The 22,937-nt window shown below is 40.8% G+C and overlaps 1 protein-coding gene across 1 annotated transcript in view; it reads left to right on the forward strand.

The window, feature by feature from the left end:
• Positions 1 to 22,937, forward strand: part of GRID1 (glutamate ionotropic receptor delta type subunit 1) — an 896,787-nt gene that overhangs the window by 811,267 nt on the left and 62,583 nt on the right. The window contains exons 11-12 of the mRNA XM_058188407.1: positions 4,813 to 5,137; positions 11,461 to 11,599. Of these exons, the coding sequence (XP_058044390.1) occupies positions 4,813 to 5,137; positions 11,461 to 11,599 (464 nt within the window). The remainder of the gene's footprint in view (positions 1 to 4,812; positions 5,138 to 11,460; positions 11,600 to 22,937) is intronic.

A 22,937-nucleotide genomic window follows, 5' to 3' on the forward strand; every position in this document is an offset into this window, starting at 1 on the left:
ACAATGCCTCCTTAGCGCCCGGACGGAACGCCTGCAAGGCCATTCGACGCAGGGTGGAAAGGCGCAGAGAGGGCATGTCGGATGCCTTCCTCTGCCAGGTATTCTTCAAACTGGGCTGCCGTGAATTGGGGCTCATTGTCGGACACCAGAGTGTCCGCAACCCGTGAGTTGCAATAGGTGGCGAGAGTTGCGATTACTGCTTCGGCCGTAGTGGATTTCATGATTATGATCTCCAACCATTTAGAAAATGCATCCACAACCACTAGGAATGTTTGGCCGTGAAAAGGGCCAGCAAAGTCAATGTGGATTCTTGACCAAGGCCCTTGGGGCTTTTCCCATTCTCTGACTGGGGCCGTTGGGGTAGAGGTCTGACTCTTGGCAAGCTTGGCATTTCCCTACCCTCTCAGCAATCTCGTCCATGAGTGGCCACCATACATAGCTTCTAGCTAACCCCTTCATCCTTACGATCCCTGGGTGACCCTCGTGGAGGAGGTCCAATACCTTTCCCCTTAACTTATCAGGAATTATTACACGATCACCCCATAACAGGCACCCCCCTTGAGCCGAGAGCTCATCTCGTTTTTTAACAAACTCTTTGAACCGTGCCCGGCGCAGCGGCCACCCTCTGTACCCAACCGAGTACAGTCCTTAACACAATGTCCCGGTATGATGCCCGAGCCACTTCCTTAGATGTGACTGGGCCAGAGTCCAATGAGTCAATAAGTAGGATGGGCGTCCCCGGAGTGGGGCCTACGGTCGCCCCTGGTAGTGGGCATCGGCTTAACGCGTCTGCATGCCCCACTTCTTTTCCTGGTCGATGCTGCAGCTTGTACGAATAAGCGGCTAAGAATATAGTCCAACGGGTCAAGCGTGGCGAAAGTGCCACAGGCGTTGGGCGGTCGCCAGCCAGTATCCCTAGTAGCGGTCTGTGGTCAGTCACGATTTCAAAATTCCGCCCAAAGACATACTCGTGGAATTTTTTGACCCCTGACACAATGGCTAGTGCTTCTTTGTCTAATTGGCTGTAGTTCCTCTCTGGGAGGACATCGTTCTAGAGTAGAAGCTATAGGGGCTTCTGTGCCGTTTGGAAGTCTATGGCTGAGTACAGCCCCACCCCATAAGGGAGGCATCGCAAACCAGCACTAGGGTAATGAGTCGTGATATTGGATGAGCAGGCTATCACTTGAGAGCAGGTTCTTTACTGCTTCAAAAGCCCTATTTTCTGACTTTCCCAAGACCAAACAGTATTTTTCCTAAGAGCCTATGCAGCGGTTCCAAGAACGGTTGCTTTGTTCTTTAAAAGACCGCGTAAAATTAACCAATCCCAGGAATGCCTGCAGCTCTGCTTTGTTTTTGGGCGCTGGAGCCTTCCTAATTGCCTTAACCTTGCTCTCAGTAGGGTGAATTCTTCTTGTCTATCCGTAGCCCAAGAAATCGACGGATTCGACCCTATCTGGCATTTGTTTGTCTTGACTTTTAATCCGCTGTCCGGAAAATGCTCAAGACCTTTCTTAACCGCCTCCCCAATTCCTCCATGTTTTCCCCTGAAATTAGGACATCATCGAAGTAGGGAACTACCCCTGGGAGCCCCTGCAGTAGTCGTTCCATCAGGTTTTGGAACAGCCCTGGTGCCACACTGACCCCAAATTGCAATCGGGTGCACTTGAAGGCCCCCAGCGTCACAATCGTTTGGGCTTCGGCTGTGCGGGCGCCTACTGGCAGTTGTTGGTAGGCTTGGGCCAAGTCTAACTTTGCAAAGACTTGCCCTTGCCCCAAAGAGTGCAATAAGTGTTGCACCACGGGAACCGGGTAAGCGCTTTTCTGTAAGGCTTTGTTAAGCGCGCCTTGTAGTCAGCGCAAATTCTAATTGACCCGTCCGGTTTTATGGGTGACGATTACGCCTCCCACTTTGCGTGATCGACTGGCACCAAAATCCCTGATTAATGAGCTTATCCAGCTCCTTATCGATTTTTGGTTTTAGGGCAAAGGACTCTCCTCGCCTTAAGCCTAATGGGGGCTACCTGGGGTCTAAGTTGAAGGAAATAGGGGTCCCTTGTACTTGCCCAGGCAGTCCTTGAAGACATCTTGAACTCGTTAAAGAGAATGTCTTTCAGGTTACAGTCACTTCTGTAGATGCCAGTCACTCCCATGCCCAGGGCACGAAACCAGTCTAGTCCCAACAGACTGGGCAGAGTTCCTTCGACGATCGTGATGGGCAGGGTCTTTTATGTGGACCGTACTCGACTCGGACGGAGGTGGTCCCTCGAACAGGATGCGATTCCCTGGTAGTCGTGCACTCGTAGCCGTTGTGCTTGCAGGTGGCGCCGCGACGGACGGCAGCGACTTCGCCAAAGTGTCCCAGGACATGATGGTGATCGCTGATCCCGTGTCTACTTCAAGCCGGCACCGTACTCCTCTATCTTTGGCTTGGTGAAGATCTTCTTCTCCACTTTGGTCGGCGCGCCTATGACCACAGTTGTTTGATTGAATCCGCGCTTTTTGTTTGAGCCAATCGCGGGTCGCCTTGCCGATTCCGCGCTCTGATTGGCCGATTTGAATTTTCGGCGGGAAGCTTGGGCCGCTCGACAAACTTGAGCTAGGTGCCCTTTCTTCCCACACCGCCGACACGTCGCGTCTTTAAACTTGCAGCGTTGGCGCTGGTGTTGACCCCCGCAGCTTCCACATTCGCCTCGGTCCCCTTTGTCGCTTTCTCGTGCGGCAGACCCTTCCTCGTCTTCACCGTCGGATTCGGTCTGAACCTCCTCCTGGTGCACCGAGTTGCCTTTGCGCCGCCTTTGTGGGGCCGGCTTCTGCAGTGTCTCTGCCGCTTGGGTGGACATTCATGTGCTCTGGCTTCGCCCAGAGCGCTGGCCAGTGTGAGGTTGCTTTTGCTAGCAGCCGCCGCAAACGGATGTCTCTTGACCGGATGAGTTGCTCGAGGAGCACCTCGCCCAGGTCGCGGTATCCGCAGTCCTTGACGCTTTTCTTAGGGCGCCATGTAGTCACCGGCGGATTCGCCTCCATCTGCCTTCGCCTCCAATTCAAACCGCCGCACGATTTGGACGGCGCAGCGGCGAAATGGTTTTTAGCAAAGTCTGCAAAGTTGGCCATGACACCGACTGCAACGGTGTTGGCTCTGCCAGGGCTTCCGCGATATCGATGACCTCCGACCACAGTGGCTTAGGAAATAAGCCCTTCGGTTATCTGAACTCCGTGCAGTTCGTTGGCTTTAGAAAGCTTTCAAACGGGTCATATACGCTCCCATTTCTCTTTAGCCGGGTCAAACGGTGCGGGCGGAGTGTAACTGGCCATCTCCGCTTTTCTGCCCTGGGTTTGCTGGGTTCGGGTCTATCGTGCTTCAGCTCGGTTCTGGTTCTCCTCAGCCTCGAGATCCCACCTTCGTCGCCAATGTTATGTTCTGGAAGTAACGAGGCTGGAGACCAGGGTAGTGACAACAGCTCTTTAATATAGGGTGAACCCAGCAACAGGCTGGGGGAAAAACCTCTCCTTTTATACAGTTCTGCTGGAGGCTTTGACCAATCAGCAACGTGCTGATTTCCCGCTCAAATATTTAAAGGTACAAACATGAATACATAACAGTTTCCATCCATTGCAACTTGTCCTACCTTCTGGTGCTTTGGAGAATAGGTTGACTCCGCTCTTCCTTGTATTGCAATATTTCTAGGATTTGGCCGACAAGTGGCATTACCTCCTATGTTACCTGTTTCTTGTCCACTGAGAAACCAACAACAATTACAATCTCATCCTTCTGTCTGCTAGACAATTTGAAGCTTCCAGAGGGAATATGTGACTTCAGAGGAGCTCCTTTCCTTTATTTCCCCATCACAGTATCCCTTGTAGCAGATTTCTTTATACCATTGGGATATGTCTAAGTGTCCAAAGGTTTTGACTGAATAAACTATGTTCATGCCACACCATGTCATAAATTCTTGAAGCAAAGCCTGATGGTTGCTGGCGGTAGACATTGTCCCAGTATACTTTGCAGCAGAATCCTTCTTCTGCTTCCCTGAGGTGGCTGAGTTAACCAGCATGTTGTGGCCCCCCAGATTTGGACAGTGAGGAGGTTGGGGAGGAACATGGGCTAGTCCTGGAGTTGATGGCTCTTATGAGTGCTCTGCATCAAAGGCAGAGATGGGGCCAGGGCCTTCTGACAGTTGTCAGCTGCCTTTGGAGTCTGACATCAGTGGGCAGAAGAACAACTGGATCCTGTTCCCAGTGTGTGCATGCGCAGAGCTGCCATGAGAAGGGAACAGCTAAGGAACAAGGGAGTAAAGCCACAGGTGGATGGTGAATGGTCCCTCCCATAGGGGATAAAGAGGAGCAAAGGGAAGGGGAGTTTGCAGGGGACAATTAGTTCATTTGGGTGAAGATCTGTTCCAGTGGTGGGTTGTTACCAGGTTGCCCCAGTTCAGGCAAACTGGTAGCAGCAGCGGCAGGAGGCTCCACCCACCCGCCTGGACGTCATCAAATACAGAAGTGGAGTGCGCGAGTGAACCAGTAGCAAAGATAAGTGAAACCCACCACTGATCTATTCCTGCATTCTTGCCAAGTATTGTCTGTTACACTGTGGAGTCTGAAAAATATCAGCCTGGCCATTCTCCAAGCCTGATAAAGGTTGGTAATTGCGAACTATCTTGAAAGACTGGGAGAGGAAAGATTTTGCTGGAGAGGAATTCACTGCAAATTAAATAAAAGGGGTTTATCGAGATGAAGACTCGGCTTCATGCTGCTGGGGAAGCCTAGGTCAGAACATAGCAAGGGGTTTCACCGCTCCTTCTCTTGTCTTCACAGAGAGCTGACCTGGCCATCTCTGCCATCACCATCACCCCTGAAAGAGAAAGCGTGGTCGACTTCAGCAAGCGCTACATGGATTATTCTGTAGGCATTTTAATCAAGAAACCAGAGGAGAAAATCAACATCTTCTCTCTCTTTGCCCCCTTCGATTTTGCTGTGTGGACTTGCATAGCTGCTGCCATCCCAGTAGTCGGTGTCCTCATCTTCGTGCTGAACCGAATCCAAGCAGTCAGAGCCCAGAACTCCTCTCAGTCTGGCGCCTGCACTTCCTCCACTCTTCACAGCGCCATTTGGATTGTGTACGGAGCATTTGTTCAACAAGGTACTCATTTGCATAGTTGCTCTCTGCAGAAACCACCTTGATATTCAAATATCTATGGAGATTCTCAATCAACCAGGACACGGTTGTCCCAAAGGTGTTTTTTTCCCAAAAAGCAACTGAATTGAAGAATGCTTCTTGGATGAGAAGTGAAATGTTTTCAAAGATAAAACCAAGAAGTCCAGTTGCCTTTTGGAAAATAAACACTTTTGGGACACTTTGATGGTCATTCTCTACTTGACTTTTAATTTGTGGGACAAATAAACCCTGACAAGCAACTAGCTTGATGAATAGATTGTGATTTATGGGGTAGTGAGGCCATCTGAGTAGGCCTTTGAAGCCGATTTCAAAAGCACATAAAACACACTCCTTACACTTCTGTATCTTGACACACTTGTCGAATTATGTCATCCTTAGAGTGGTTGGTTGTTCCTATCATACTGGATGTTTTTCTCTTTTGTTTTAAAGAAGCACATGCAATAGTTCAATGATCTTTCAAGCTCACCAGAAAAAAAGACTGATAAAAATCCATACAAGATGGGGGATGCTGCCACAGGGGGGAAAAAAATCCATTGTTATTTGGCCACGCACTTGCATTTTTAATACGTTGTCTTTTGCGGTGATAGCTTTTGTTAATTTTTTGTTTTAAATCTTGTTAAGTGCTCATGGATTTTCACAGAATAAGGTTGAAATGCTTAAATGTATCTTGAATCAATTTTTATAACTCTAGTTCCAGGTTATCAGAATAGTCCTGTAAAATCCAACTGAGTTTGTGATATAGCATCTCCTCAGTTTCCATATCTGAAGTCAATCTAATTCAGGGGTGTCAAACTCAAGGCCTGGGGGCCAGATCCGGCCCATGGGGTGCTTAGATCTAGTTCACAGGCCCTCTCTGGAAACAGCGAAGGACCGGCCCACATTGCTTCTGCCAGGAATAAAGAGCTCAGGAGGTCCACCTAAGTTCCTTTTTCACTGGCAGAGGGCTGCAGGAGGTGGAAAATGGAGCCTGGGCAGGCCACATGAGGCCTCCCCAAGCTCCATTTTCACTGGCAGAGGGCAGCAGAAGGCTGTTGCTGCCAAAATTGAAGCCCGGGTGGGCCACACACAGCCTCCTTAAGCTCTGTTTTTGATGGCAGAGGGCTGCAAGAGGCCGTCACCGCCAAAATGGAGCCTTGATGAGTGACGTCAAACTGGCCATGTCCCCCCCTGGCCATGCCTCCAGTCCCCCAAGGTCAAACACAACCCTGATGCGGCCCTCAATGAAATTGAGTTTGACACCCCTGATCTAGTTGATCAGGAAAACCACAATCAGGTATAGGATCTATGTTGATTGTACCCTTTGAAGTTGTGGAAAACAGATGTTAATGCTGACCTATCACTTTTTGAGGGGGAACAAATCCAATTTGAGGGAGTGTGGCTTGAGAGTTGTTTCAATCTGAAATGGGCAGTAAATAAATTTAATAAAGAAAATGCAATTAAAACTGAACTTAATGGTGCTTCTGTATACAAAAGTAATGGTAAGTAGAAGCTAGAGCAAATTTACAAACAGTCCTCAGATTAACATTCAACAATGGAAATATGTCGCTTTGCACTACATCTACATCTGAAATGCTGTGACGCATTATATTTGAAAAAGGACGTAACGGAAGTTGGAAAAGTCTAAAGCAAGCATCATCCAGTTTAGCTGAAAGAAAGTTTGAAACAGATACTGCATGATTGTGCTGTGAAATCCACTGCCACAACCTGTGATAATGGGCACTCCCTTGGATGGCATTAAAAGAAGAATGACAGTAACAGAGTTGGAAGGGACCTTGGAGGTTTTTTTATTTTTTTATTTTATTTATTTTATTTGCATTTATATCCCGCCCTTCTCCGAAGACTCAGGGCGGCTTACACTATGTTAAGCAATAGTCTTCATCCATTTGTATATTATATACGAAGTCAACTTATTGCCCCCAACAATCTGGGTCCTCGTTTTACCTACCTTATAAAGGATGGAAGGCTGAGTCAACCTTGAGCCTGGTGGGACTTGAACCTGCAATAATTGCAAGCAGCTGTGTTAATAACAGACTGTCTTAGCAGTCGGAGCCACCAGAGGCCCATCTAATCCAACCCCCTGCTCACATAGGAGACCTATACTAGGGATTTGAACCACCAAACTGCTGACCTTTCTGATCGACAAGCTCAGCATCTTAACCACTGAGCCACCTAGCCAGGCTAAAGAAGATGAGACCAATGCATAGGAGCCAGGTCTCTTAAGGGATGTTGGTCTTGAAGATTCAGACCTCCAAATATCAGCTAATAAGGAACAATGGCAGGAGAAGAACATGTCTCCATTTCCTTCTTGGAAGCACCCAAGAAGCATTTGAATGGCCACTGGGAGAAATAAACTGCTTGGTTGACAGTAGTATGACTAGTTCTAGGTTCTTAGGATGATTATATGATGTTAGATCATCCTAACTTCTGTGAGTGTTTTGCAATCTAAATATTATGCCTGCTTTCACTGGAGAAAGGGCCATATCCGCTGCGTGCTGTAAGAGGAAACGTTTCATCATGCAAACAAAGTTTTTTTTAAAAAAAAACTTCCTAAGAAGTGCATAATATTTTCTTGTGGGTCCAGGCAAATTTCATCTAGTTGGGCATTTCTTTTTGAAAAGCAGATACCTATATCTGGGGCCGGGATAGCTCAGGCAGTAGAGAAGCCTGTTATTAGAACACAGAGCCTGCAATTACTGCAGGTTCGAGCCTGGCCCAAGGTTGACTCAGCCTTCCACCCTTTATAAGGTAGGTAAAATGAGGACCCAGATTGTTGGGGGGGGGCAATAAGTTGACTTTGTAAAAAAATATACAAATAGAATGAGACTATTGCCTTATACATTGTAAGCTGCCCTGAGTCTTCGGAGAAGGGCGGGGTATAAATGTAAACAAAAAAAAATGACTCTATAAGCTGAGAATCTGTTCTTCTTTTACACCTTATCATTTCTCAGCAAGCAATTCTGATGCAATATACAGTATGTTACAGGGTTTATTGGTGCTTATTTCACTAACCCTTAATTTCTGTAAGACAACCAGAGTGATCAAGGCACAGTTAAGCACATTTCAATCCCAATATTTTTAGAGGAAGAGGTAAAATAAGCAGATATTAATTCTCTTTGCCCCGATGTACAGCTGAAATTGATTTGACTGGATCTTATTTATTCCTCTTCACAGATGGTTAAGAGTATATTCTGGAGGAGAGAAAATAACATCTACTTCCCCATCCCAGTCCATGTTAGACTTTGCCAAATAACCTCTAAGAAAAAGGAAGTCATTTTGGCTTGGTTTTCAGGCCAGTGGGCTTTTTCTATTTATTCATAGGCAGAGACAGCCACCTATAACATTGATGCTTGATATAGCAAGGAGCAGAAGGATTTTTAATTCTATGGATCTAAATCTGGATCTCTTGAAGAGACACTGACCAAGCTACTGATCAAGCAGGGAATTAGTCTGGAATCCTTACACAGGCACAAGCGTCTGACCGACCTTCAATGCTTTTGAACCTTTTCAATGAATGTTAGGCATGAACAACCAGATCCTCACATGAAGAATTCAACTAGCTACTTTATTGCTCATGCCTATTTCACAGGAATCTTTTTAGATCGACAATTTGCACCTGGGCCACACTACATAAGGTTCACCAGCATTCAAGGCAGGTTGGACCTTTCCCTCTTATGCCTACATAAAGATTCCAGACTAATTCCCTGCCAGACTCCTCCCCCTGCTTAGCTAGTCTCTCTTCAACAGGATTCTATCTATGCAAATACTCTATTTTGGAATAATCACCATCTTCCACCAGAGGTAAAATAACTGGCAGATATTTCTTACCTTCTGTGTGTGCCTATTATCCACACTTCTTCTCACATGCTAGCAAAGAGAACTATCACCATACCTGAGATGCCTTCCCCCTGTAACATCAGAAACATGATTCATTGACAATACGTCATGCAAATCAAACAGAGCAGCATTAGAACTAAGATGAAAAACTACTCAAGGAGTTGCTTCCCCCTCCCTTTTAACCATTCTTGTACTCTTTAGGATGCAATTTGCAAAACTATTAAGTTTATTGAAGAAGCAGTCAGATGCTAAACTTCTAATGAGAAATGTCACCTGTTATCCAATCGATATAGTCGTCTTGTGCACTTCAAGAAAATAAACCCAAATATAATTTACATTATACATCTGTTCTGTGAAGTAATCAAAATTCAGCTGGATAACAAATACAGTTTTAGAGGACAATAATTTAAATACTGTTTCCCCCCAAATAAGAATTCTAAAAAAAATAAATTAAAAAAGGTTTAAAATCAGCAGCAGATAAGGCCATAGATCCTTCATAATAAAAATAAATAATGTATCTGAACACAATTTGCTCTCCTATCTTCAGAATGGGAGTTAGCTACGTTTTTTCTGTTATATTTCTGTCTCTGATGTGCTGCTTACCACGCAGCATCAATCCACATTACCATTTGGCCTCACTAAGTGATCATTTTTATGCCACAGGGAAAGATCTATTTGGCAATACATTTTCTTTATGATCACTGTGATAAAACTGCCAGCCTGAATCTGAAATGAAGTTTTAGACTTCCTTTCTAGGATCAGCTATTTCAGAATGTGATGGGAAGCCAAACAAGTTTCAGAAAAAAGCAGGATCAAGTTTTCAATGACTTCCAACTTCTCTAGATATAAATTACAATGAAACTTAAAGCAAATTTGGAGGGTTTCTGTTGGAGGAATCAAATGGTTGAAATGAAAATTTCCCAGCTATTTCTTTGATTTGAGTTCAGTATGACTCATTTAAAATGTGTAAATTTTTCAGAACAACTGGAATATCCCTTTGAATTAGCCAAGACAAAGTTCCTGGTCTGCACAATGTTTGAAATTTATTCCCACACTTAAAAATTAATTAAGTCCTAGAAAGCTTAAAAATCCATTTTTCTTCTAGGCATACAGGTTTTTTACATACAGTAGTGGCCAAAATTGTGGAAACCTTTTGGGAAAAGTGTATTTTCTAAAACTAGCTAATAACTCCACATTTTTTGGGAATAGTACCATAAAATTATATATCAATGGAAAGATAATGTAATCAAGAATGTAACGCAATAAATTTTATGAAAGATTTGCTATTAGAGTAGCAGTTACAATATAAAGAAGAAAAGTGAAACACGTAGAAAAAATGAGATATACAAAAATGATCACCATAGAAAAAACAAGATATACAGAAATTATCACCATGTCAGTTAATACATGGTTAAAAGGTTAGTTGGGTAACCTTTTGCCATGAATTGTGGCCTTACAATGACTTCCCATGGAGTGAACCAAGTCTTTTAGTTCTGCAGCTGTTATAATGTGAAACTAAGATTCAAGTATTACTTCTATTAAGTGAGTTTTATTGCTGGGTCACTTCTGACTAACAAGTTTCTTTTTTTGGCTCCATAGATTTTCAATTGGGTTAGGTTCTGGGCTATTCCCAGGCCATTCCAGCAGTAGAATATGATTATCTTGAAACTCCCCCCTCAAAAGTGGTGTTATTAGCCATCAAACCTCAAAAATATTCTTTCCCCAAAAGGTTTCCACAATTTTGGCCACTACTGTATAGTATTTTTTTATCTTGGCAAAGCTGAACTTTTCTACTGATTCTCTAAAAAGGCAGCTCTAGAAACTTGGTTCTATTTGTATTTTTTGCGTCTATGGAGGAGTTTTCCGTTTCTAGAATCTGTATCTGTTTAAATACACATTTTTTAAAAATAGGGAATTCCAGAATTTGAGAATGTTTGAGTTTGCCTGACTCAGTGATGAATGCACCATTGGATGAGCTGAAAGACCAAGTTAGAGACTGATTGCCATGGAGAAAATCTATCTGCCCTGTCTGGTTGCTAGGAGTTGAGCATGATTCGATGACAGAGAATCAGTCAAATTTCCCATGGACAATTTAGTGATATGTATTTTTCTGGGTCTGCTTGCCATACAATGCCCAGAATCACATAATAGTGAGATGGGTGGCATACAAATTTAACACTTTAAAAAAAAAAGAAAGAAAATACAGAATCATAACACAATTGTACAGGTCAGATTTGCTCAAGAAGGTAAATTAGATTGTTTGTGGCAATGTGTCAGAGGCATCATAGCTTAGCAAATGATAGACTGCTTTTAAAGAACAAAATCAAAGAAGCAAATAAATCAGAGAGAGTAGATTAAGAAAGGGTATAAAGGAGCCTGAGCCATTTAAAAAAAAAAAATCTTTAGATACGGGCTTCCAAAGATTTCTTTCTTTCTTTTTTTCCTTTGCTTAGGTGGTGAATCTACAGTCAATTCCATGGCGATGCGGATTGTAATGGGGAGTTGGTGGCTCTTCACTCTTATTGTATGTTCATCTTATACAGCAAACCTAGCAGCATTTCTTACTGTCAATAGGATGGACAATCCAATTCGGTAAGAGTCTTTTCGCATTCTATTATCCAAAGTCTGAATTTTAAAGAAGGGTATGCAATAGGAGGCAATATGTTTAACAAGCTTCTGGGATAGCATATTGGAATTACAAAGATCCTTCCTATGCAATCAGGAAGCCCCATCCATCTCTCTACTGTAATCTAGAGCAGAGTTGCCAGAGCTGAATTCTAACATTATTTTGAATCTGCTGTATGAATCCTAGTCAAGTAGAAGGATACAATTAATTGAAGGCTGTTCAATTGTGCACTTGAGAGGCCCATCCACCATATGGCTGTAATTGTATAGTCTCGTTATGGGGGGAAAAATACAGTGCTCAACATCTGGCCTTAATGTTTGTGGCATGTATTTGGAAAATCTCAGTTTGGCCTGTTGTTTCACATAATTTACCTGCACATTATTTCACACATGTAAGGAACTTGTTGCTATGGGATGGGAGTTTGCTTGGGCTTCACAGAGCAGATGTATTTATTTATTTATTTTATTTATTTATTTTATTTGTCACAACAGTATATATAAGCATAAGCATGAAAATAACTATATAATATGTAAGTATATATATGACCGTAAGTATGTGATAACTATATTAATTGGATATAATGAAAGGAAACAATAGGATTGTTACTAAAAGGAGAGGGAAGGAAGGAGGGAGGGAGAGAGAGAGAGGGAAAGAAAGAAAGAAAAAGAAAGAAAGAAAGAAAGAGAAAGAAAGAGAAAGAAAGAAAGAAAGAAAGAAAGAAAGAAAGAAAGGGAAAGAAAGAAAGAAAAATGGTTTGCTATGGTAGGCTAGAAAAATGATGCTTTCCACAGTTGTTTCCTTGGGTTGAAATGATTACAAATTCTACTGGGAGGCAGGTTTTGTGCTTCTCAAACCCTTTTAGTTAACACTGATACATCTACATAGGGAAAAGCCAGCTCATCATTTAGTAGGGGCAAATAATACTTTTCTACTCTTTGCACGCTACATGAAATATTAATGTTAGTTATTTATTTATCAAACGTCTACCCCAACACAACCAAGTGACTCTCAATGGCTTATACAGAATGAAGAAAAGTTAAACCCTTTGACTGAGACCAGTTCTATTCACAAGTGCAGCTAAAGTAAAAGCTCCGGAGAAGAACCACTAAAGTAACATAAACACATAAGATAAGAATATAATGATAATGTTAAAAAAAGTAGAAAGATGGCATATTCTTTTTTAAAAAATAATTTTTATTAGACTTTTAACTTTTAAAAACAAAATAAAGAAAAATACAACAAAAAACAAAAACACATTAAAAACACATAACTGACATAACATTACATTAGGCTTCTGGGGTGGTGGTGTCACGGTGGTGTGGTGTAGGAAGACAGGATTCTGTTCTTTTTGCCCGATTTTTTATGTCTGGAGACTGGCAATGGTAAAGTTAGACCCTGTAGAGGACAGCAAAAGAAAAGGGAACGCTCGGAGTGTAAAGGGTGATCCCCTGCCACAGAGGGTGGATTCCCTGAAATCTGACACAGAAGAGACCAGCTGCTCCTTCGGCTAGGTCCAGTGGCGTGACGGCCTGAGCAAATGGCAAGAAGTGAAAGAGTGACAAACAGCAGGAAGTATCGACGGTAAAAGTTTAAGTAAAAATAGGACACCGTACTACTTCTCTAAGCTGTGGAAATCTGCCAAGAAGTGACTGAGTGAGCTCCCAAAGTGTGAAAAGTGGCGCCTAAGCGGTGGGAGCAGAAAAGGGGGGGAAAAGTAAGCAGAAAGAGACAGTATCAAATGGACTGAGAATGAAAGTGTTCGTGTATTGTGAATGGTGATCTGAAAGACTGCCGTGTTTAAAGACTTCGAGATTTGCTGTAATAGAGACAATATTGTGGGATTTATACCAAGAGCAGAGGAACAACAGATTGTACTTGGAAAGGAAAAAAGAGAGACAAAAAAGCTGTGGCGAAGAGACAGTGACTGTGCAATTTATTGATAGCAGCCATTTCCCATATTGGAGAATGACAAGTAGCAGTGAATTTAGAAAGCATAAAGATTAAGTTAAAAAAAAAAAGAAGACTACCCGGGTGATAACTCTGGAATGAGATTTAATTATAATTAATTATGTTCTACATATTTTATATATCAATATATCTTTATACCTTTTGTCAAATAGATTCTAATATATTAATTGCTCCTCTTCCCTATTTCTATATACCTATATTTAGTTATAAAATATTTTCTCTTTTATAGATTTATATACTTCTTTGCTTATTATATATTAATTTAAGATTAATTTAAGATATTAACTTAGGACTAACTTAAGATATTATATATTTAACTTTAAATAGGTAAAAATAGCACTGTATATAATAGTTGATTGATATATTAATGGTGGATAGCAAATAGATTTTACATTTGATTAAATTAAATTTGCATTTTTATTTAGTATAACCTTTGGAGAGATAAAAGATCTTTCTTTCTACAATATAGGATTAAATTCTGTATGGTACTGTCAGCCTCCGCTTATTACTTTAAGTGTTTATTTATTTAGTAGAGTGTGTAACTGTTTTAACACTTCGTTAAATGTTTTATTGCTACTTGTTGACGTGCATGATTAATGGGGTTGTGGCCCTTTAAGTGTTCGGCTGCCATATGAAAGGAGGAGGTAAGAAGAATTCAAACAGACAGACGGCACAGGTTTAACGAACACTGCATACCAGGCATACCAACCAGAACACAGACAGAGGAATAACATCGGAAGCAAAGTACCACATGGCCAGAGAGGAGAAGGACAATGGACTAAAACTGTTTGACCTTTAGGGGGAGGAGGGCTGAATAAGGGGAAATGTATCTGTAAGCCATATCTATTTCCAGTTCTAGCTTTACTTCTATTGCAATCAGACTTGCTCAGTAAAAGTTACCTTTCTCTATAATCAAATGGAGTCAGGGTTATCCTTTCTTGAGTATTGATCAGAGGCAATCTGACATTAAGCTAGAACTCACAAACTATGTCAGCCAACCAGGAATCCACCGAGGGGGCTGATAAAAAGTATGTACTGGGCAAGAAGCCACCCTTGAATGTGAAGTGGAGGAGGAGGAAGAGACGGTTGCAGCGTCGCTCCCTTCAAAACTTGAAGAGGTTTCTTCAGAATGGCTGGGGAAATTGCAATTAGTGGAGAAGCGAGATAAGGCCAAATGGTCAATGGGTGTTGGCAGACTTCCAGAGCCAGGAGAGCTTCCACCTGGAGTTACAAGACAGAAGGAAAAAGTAAGACTTTCTAACTGGCAGCAGGAGCAAAAAAAATCAGAGATGAGCTTCAAATTGCTGAGGCGGTGAGACTGTACTGGGATGTAATTGAGAGACAAGAGGCTTGTGACAGGTATGAATTCCCCACTCCAAACCCCTGGGGGGAGGGGGAAGAAGAAGAAGGAACACCATTGGGAGCCACCAGAGGGGTGGCCTATAGTGGCGAGACTCTGGAAGAACGAGAGCTAAAAACTCATTCTCCTGGGCCCGCAGATTTTGATGGAGGCCGGGGGCCCCCTGCTGGTCAGATGCTGCAATGCAAAAAGAAAAAACCAAAAATTCCCCCAATCCCCAGGAAATTTGATGGCGACTCTAAGGAACTGGGTCTATTTCTGGCATTGGTGAGCAACCACATGGACAACTGAGGTGGAGATTACTGGTCCGAGGCAGCTCAAGTGAGGAGCGTGACCCAGGTCTTGGGTGGAAGGGTCGCTGCCTGGTTTGTGTCCCTGCATAATGAGGACTCCCCCCTCCTGAAAAACTACAACCATTTCATGGCCGCCTTAAGAATGAGATTTGAGGACCCTCTGGTGGAGCAGAAGGCCAAGATTTGGATGAGATCCATCAGACAGGGGAGGAGACCAGTGGCCGACTATACCCAAGACTTCAGTGATTTGGTGCCCCTCATGAGGGGGTGGTCAGAAGTGGCTCTTTTGGACATATATAAAGATGGCCTAAACGGGGATCTATATGTGCTGTGCAGGGCGCGAGCTTCCCCTACGACCCTGTATGGCTGGTTTACCCTGGCAGTGGAGATGGAGATCGAGTTGGCCAAGGATCAAAACCGGAGTGAGCGCACCTGGAAGCAGACCCCAACCCAATTCCAAAAGGGCCCCCCCAAGGGGTCCTGCCACAGCAGGAGGCAGAGATCCACTGCATGCTTCAGATGTGGTAAGGAAGGCCACAGAGCTGCTGACTGCCGGGCCAAGTTGGCACCAAACATGACCCCTGGTGGTGGAAAGGAAGCGGTAAAGATGCGAGAGGTCACAAAAAGGGGAGTGGACGTCGTCAAGAGTGCTCCTCCCACCCCGGAAGAGCTGGGGACCCCGACCACTTCCAATGACAGCGAGTCTACTTCCAAATCCGATGAAGATCTTTTGGTGAGTTGGAAAGGCCCCCCCCCCCTAACAATCCAAATTAAATTGCATGTCCCGTCCTTGGGAGCACAGGGGAAAATGTTAGCCCTCTTAGATTCAGGATGTACCAGGTGTGTCATCAGCCCTGAGGTGGTGGAGAGGATGGAACTAAAATTAAAAACCTTGAGTAGGCCCATCACCTTCTGCCAATTAGACAAGTCGGTAGTGGTGGGGTGCCCATTTTATACTGGAACCAATAGAGATGATCATAGGAGACCATCGAGAGACCCTGAACTTTATCGTGATACCAGGGATGGACCAACCAGTTTTTCTGGAACTGTCTTGGCTCCGGAAGTGGAACCCGCGAATAAACTGGAAGACGGGGGTTCTGCGGTTCCGCTCCAAGAATGCAAGAATGAAGAAGGCAGAGGAAGAATGCAAGAATCAAATAGTCTTTGTGATTTCAGGACTATTCCCAGGAAGAGGGATAGGTTGGTGTGATCGCACGACTGCTTCAAGAAAGGATTCTGAATGGCTGCTCTCAGATCTATACTAAAGCTTTTAATAGGGAATTGTATATTTATGCAAAAATATAAGTGACAATTATAGAATAAATTTTAAGGATGTTTTGGGGAATGAGGGAAAGATTACAGATTAAAATGGGGAAAGAGGGAAATGAGTATTGAGGAATTTATATCGAGGAATAGGTTATTTCTTCTTCTGTTTCTTTTTTTCTTTTTTTTTCTAAGAATATTTAAGGAATTTAAAATGTTTAGTGATAAAACTTCCAAGGGAATAGTTGAATATAATAAGGGAACTATTGGGAGAAACAAGAAGTAACCACCCCTCTCAATTTTAAGTTGGTTTTTTTTCTTTTTAATTGTGAATTGATGATATGGAAATTTTTTAAGCATATGTTATTTAGAGGCAGAGGAAGTTGATAAGAGGGAATAGTCTTTGTGATTTCAGGACTAATCATAAATAAGATGGAAATGTCTATGTGATTGCAGGGCAGCTTTACGAAAGGGTTTTTAGATGGTCTGACATCAGATTAAAAGCAATACAGATATGTTTAAATTTGTCGAATTTAAGAAGTTAACAGAAGAATTATTAATGATGTCTTGGGAAAGTTAAACATGGGGACTAGACTTCATTTAAACTTTCATGAGATGGAATACAATTTTTACTAGATAATGTGCAATAACTATTAATTTGAATTAAGGAGAAGAAAATATATTGTATAGAATACAATGGGGGATGAAATTTGAAATATGTTTAAGGATGTACCTGACTGACAATCTGTTCACAATGATTTTTTTTACTATTATGTTTATAAAAAATTAAAAAAACTTTTTGCAAAAAAAAAAGAAAGAAAAAAAAAGAAAGAGAAGGAGTATAGACAAGATGGCAAAAGGAGATAATAGAAGCAATAAGTAGTAAAATGGAAGAAGAGGTGAATTTGTTTTCAGTTAACTTAAACAGATTAAATTCACCCATAAAAAGAAGACAGACAATAACTAAGTTACAAAAATTAAATATGGATATCATATGCCTACAGGAAGTGCACATACAAAAGGAAAAAAGTTGTATTTTGGAAGCCCCTAAGCTAGGAAAATTATTTACATCATTAGCTGAATCAAAAAACAGGGAATAGCAGCATATATAAAGGAATGGCTAAAGCCTAAACAATATTTTGCAGACAAAGAGGGAAGGACATTATTGATAGAAATTTACATAAAACAAAAAAGAGTAATCATTGCAATTATATATGCACCAAATATAAGACAGAAAGAATATTATAGCAAATTATACAAACAATTACTAACACTAGAACTTGATAATATTTTTATACTAGGAGATTTTAACGGAGTGGTAGACCCAAAAAAAGACTATAAAACAGGAACTAAAAAGAATTATGATAGGAAAACCCTATCAATTGTATTTTTTGATATGGTCCAAGAACTAAATTTATAAGATATATGGAGAGAAAGAAGATGGGCTATTTGGGATGGGCTATTAATCCACAAAAGACCTTACTTTCTTCTCCAATCCCCACCAAACGTGGTCCAGAATAGATATGGTGTGGATGGAGCCGGAAACAGCAAAAGAAATATTGGAAATAGAAATCACAACAAATATCTGGGCAGACCACAGTCCGATTAAAATTAAATGGAAAGGAGGAATAAAGAAGAAAGGGAGGTGGACCATGAACCAGAGGGTGACTAAAAAAAAAATTATACTACATATGTAAAAAAAGAATTAGAATTATTTTTAAAAGATAATTGGAACAAACTATCACTCAGAACCTATGAGACACATTAAAAGCAAATGCGAGGGGTATATCTATTGCATATACAGCCCGAAGAAATAAAAATAAAAAGAAGCAATATACAGACTTTCAGGAAAAACTGGGAAAATCAGAACTTAAATTACAAGAACAACCCTTAAATCAGGAAATTAAAGAATACAAAGAAATTATCAAACACAAATTAAATTTAATTACACAGAAAGAAGTGGTGCAAAAGATTAGAGCAGTTAGACAAAACTATTTTGAAAACACCAACAAACCGGGTAGATGCCTTGCTCACAAATTGAAAAAAGGAAAAGAAATTAATACTTATTTATTTTTTTTACTTATTTATTTTATTTATTTATTTAATTTTGTCAAAACAATATATACAAGAATAACACTAAAAGATTATATAATGTATAAAAAAATATAGGAGGAGAAACAAGGAAGTATAAGTATATATATATATATATATATATATATATATATATATATATATATATATATATATATATATATATATATATATATATATATATATATATATATATATAGGGAAAGACACAAAAGGACAGGAACGATAGGCACGTTTGTGCTCTTATGCACGCCCCTTAGAGTCCTCGAAACTTAGAAGATGAAGAAGGGACAGTACGTTTTCAGAGAGACAAAATAAAAACCATAGCAACAAACTACTTTCAAGTCCTGTACAGACAAGAAAAAATAGATGAAAATGATATTAAGAGATATTTAAGAGAGAGGAGTCATCCAATTATATCAGATATAACTAAGGAAATACTAAACGGGAAAATAACCACAGCTGAGTTGAAAAGGGCAATACAAAAACAAAAAAAATAACAAAATTCCAGGCCCAGACGGAATCCTGGCTGAATTTTATAAGGAATTTCAAGAATTATTAGATATTAGATTATTAGATAATTTATTATTACAAACATAAAATGAAGTGAGACTGTGAATGAGTAATAAAATGAGAATGCAAAGATACCAAAATCCTGGATGGAAGCTTTAATAACACTTATCCCCAAAAGCAAAACCGAAAAACAGAAGATTCAAAAATGCTGATTATAAGATATTTATGGCCATAATAGCAGAAAGGATTAAAGGTATATTAAACGAAATTATTTTTTTGTACAAGTTTGTATTGATTTTTTAATTCCCCCCCCCCGTTCATAAATACACAATTTATGAAGAGAGTATTGACCATATCTTATCTTATACAATTCAAAATATTCAAATATATTTTCTTAGTTACAATTTTTGCCAAAATATTCTTTTTTCATAGTTTTTTATTCATTTCTTAACATTTCCTTGCTCATTTTATTAAATCACATCTTTTTTCACCCTCATTTTCTAATTTCTCCATTTTTATTCATTATTCCCTATCATTCCTTTTTGAATTCCTATTTCAATTTTTATCCTGTAGATATTTTTCTGGGTTGTCTTTCCTCCATTTCCTTTTCACAGCAATTTTTTCTTCTCCTTTCACTCCTTTCCCTCCCTCCTTTCTTCTCCTCTCCTACTCCTTCTCTATTTCCCTTTCCTTTCTCCTCCTCCACCCTACTTCCTCCCTATCTAACCTTCTCTTCTGCTCTTATTTCCCTTACCTTACCTCCTCTTCTCTTCCCTTTCTTCTTTCTCTCTCCCTCTTTCTCCTTTCCATCTCTCTCCTTCTTCTTATATCTCTCCATTGCTGTATTTATTTTCAATCTCTAGTGTCCAGACAGCCCCAATTCTCTCATTTATTATACATATTTTTCAAACCTCCTCTCCTATATTTTAAACCTTAACATTGTCTTCATCTTATTCCATTTATATCATACAGTCAATTAGTACAACTTTCCACGTCTTATTTTCTTAACATTTCTATTCAAAATTCAATATTTATTATTTTCTTCCAATGTTTATTACTTGAACTTAATCCAAATTCAAATCCATATAATATCTCTTTTCTTTTTTTCTTCTTTGTTTCTGGAAAAGTCCAATTCAAATATATTTTTAAGCAGTTTCAATTTAAGTCTTTATCGGTTCCAGTCCTTTTTTTTTTTTTACAATCTCACAACAGCTGTTGAAACAGCGCCTCCTCCTGATTTTCCCACATTGATCTGAATGATGTGATACTTTCTTTCCTCCAGCAGATGTCTCTTTCCAGTTCACAAATGCTTCAGCAACAAAATGTCACTTATTAATCCACAAAATTTATTATTTCCTGTCTTAATCCTTTTGTTAGCAGCTGATGTTTTCCTTCAATTTTCTGTCCCTTTTAGTATTTGATCTCTTCCAAAGCCAAATTTAAATTCAGATGGAAAGTCCTTTTTGGGGCTTTAATTACAAAGTTCCGTTTTACTTTTATTTTTCTTCTATTTGTATTTCCACATGCCAATTTAGTCACTGATTTCAAATTGAAGACTTTATTTAAGCTTTAATAAGTTTTCTTCTTACCTATAAGTTGGAAAATCACTTTTCCGGTAAGAATACTCCATTCAATTGCCTCTCCTGCTCTGATCTCTTTGTGTGGCTGCCCCAGCTTGTGACAACTCTAATGGCTGTCTCCCCATGCCACAGAGTTGAAGGCTAATGTTGGCACTCCAGGGAATTTGCTACTTCCTTGTTCACGCCGATCTGTGCCTCCCTTCTTCACTGTTTCTCCAAGTCAGCTATGGTCCATAAAGGACCCCCAAAAGGCTGGGATATTGGCGTACCTCCAGAGCTCCGGGAATCACCGTCCTGCAGCGACGTTGGCCATGCCTCTCCCTAAATGAAATTATTAAATCAAATCAAAATGGTTTTTTGCCCAACAGATACATCAAAAATAACATGAGAACCATCATAAATGTATTTGAATATTATGAAGCCCACCCAGATATGCAAGTACCTCTGATATTCTTAGATGCGCAGAAAGCTTTTGATAACTTGAACTGGGACTTTATGATCAACCAGTTAATAGAAATGAATTGGGGGGAATACTTTATAGAAATTATTAGAGCGATTTATTTACCCAGAGTGCAAAAATAATTATAAATGGTGAACATACGGAAAGCTTCAATATAGAAAAAGGAGTATGACAGGGATGCCCTCTGTCCCCCTTGTTATTTAATAATAATAATAACAACAACATAGTTGGAAGGGACCTTGGAGGCCTTGTAGTCCAACCCCCTGCCCAGGCAGGAAACCCTACACCATCTCAGACAGATGGTTATCCAACATTTTCTTAAAAATTTCCAGTGTTGGAGCATTCACAACTTCTGCAGGCAAGTTGTTCCACTTATTAATTGTTCTAACTGTCAGGAAATTTCTCCTTAGTTCTAAGTTGCTTCTTTCCTTGATCAGTTTCCATCCATTGCTTCTTGTTCTACCCTCAGGTGCTTTGGAGAACAGCCCGATTCCTTCTTTGTGGCAACCCCTGAGATATTGGAACACTGCTATCATGTCTCCCTTAGTCCTTCTTTTTATTAAACTAGACATACCCAGTTCCTGCAACCGTTCTTCATATGTTTTAGCCTCCAGTCCTCTAATTTGTTGCTCTTCTCTGCACTCTTTCTAGAGTCTCAACATCTTTTTTACATCGTGGCAACCAAAACTGGATGCAATATTCCAAGTGTGGCCTTACCAAGGCATTATAAAGTGGCACTAACACTTCACGTGTTCTTGATTCTATCCCTCTGTTTATGCAGCCCAGAACTGTGTTGGCTTTTTTAGCAGCAGCTGCACACTGCTGGCTCATATCTAAATGGTTATCCACTAGGACTCCAAGATCCCTCTCACAGGTACTACTATTGAGCAAGGTACCACATATATGGTACCTGTGCATTTTGGGTTTTTTTTGCCTAAATGTAGAACCTTACTTTTTTCACTATTGAATTTAATTTTGTTAGATAGTGCCCAATGTTCTAGTCTGTCAAGATCTTTCTGTATCTTGAGCCTATCTTCTGGAGTGTTGGCTATTCCTACCAGCTTGGTGTCATCTGCAAATTTGATGAGTTCCCCATCTATCCCCTCGTCCAAGTCATTGATAAAGATGTTGAAGAGTACTGGGCCTAAAACAGAGCCTTGGGGTACTCCACTGCATACTTCCTTCCATGTGGATGTAGTTCCATTGAGGACTACACGTTGAGTGCGGTTGGTCAGCCAGTTACGAATCCATCTGGTGGTGGTGCTGTCTAACCCACATTTTTCTACTTTATCTAGTAATAGGTTATGGTCTACTTTATCAAATGCTTTACTGAAGTCCAAGTAAATTATATCGACAGCATTCCTCTGGTCTACTAATTTTGTCACTTTGTCAAAGAATGCAATAAGATTAGTCTGGCATGATCTATTTTTGACAAGCCCATGTTGGCTTTTGGTTATTACTTTGTTTGCTTCTAGGTGTTCGGTGATTCGTTGCTTGATTATCTTTTCCAGAATCTTCTCTGGTATTGAGGTCAGGCTGATAGGTCTGTAGTTTCCTGGATCTATTTTTTTCCCCTTTTTTGAAGATGGGAACTACATCAGCTCTTTTCCAGTCCTCTGGCAGATCCCCTGTGCTCCAAATCTTTGGAAGATATAGTTCAGTGGTTCTGAGATCACATCTTCCAGTTCCTTCAGACCCTTGGGGTGTAATCCATCTGGTCCTGGTGATTTGAACTCATCTAGGGTAGACAGGTGTTCACTTACCATTTTCTTCCCT

The sequence above is a fragment of the Ahaetulla prasina genome, chromosome 6, assembly GCF_028640845.1.
Source record: "Ahaetulla prasina isolate Xishuangbanna chromosome 6, ASM2864084v1, whole genome shotgun sequence".
NCBI lineage: Eukaryota > Metazoa > Chordata > Lepidosauria > Squamata > Colubridae > Ahaetulla > Ahaetulla prasina.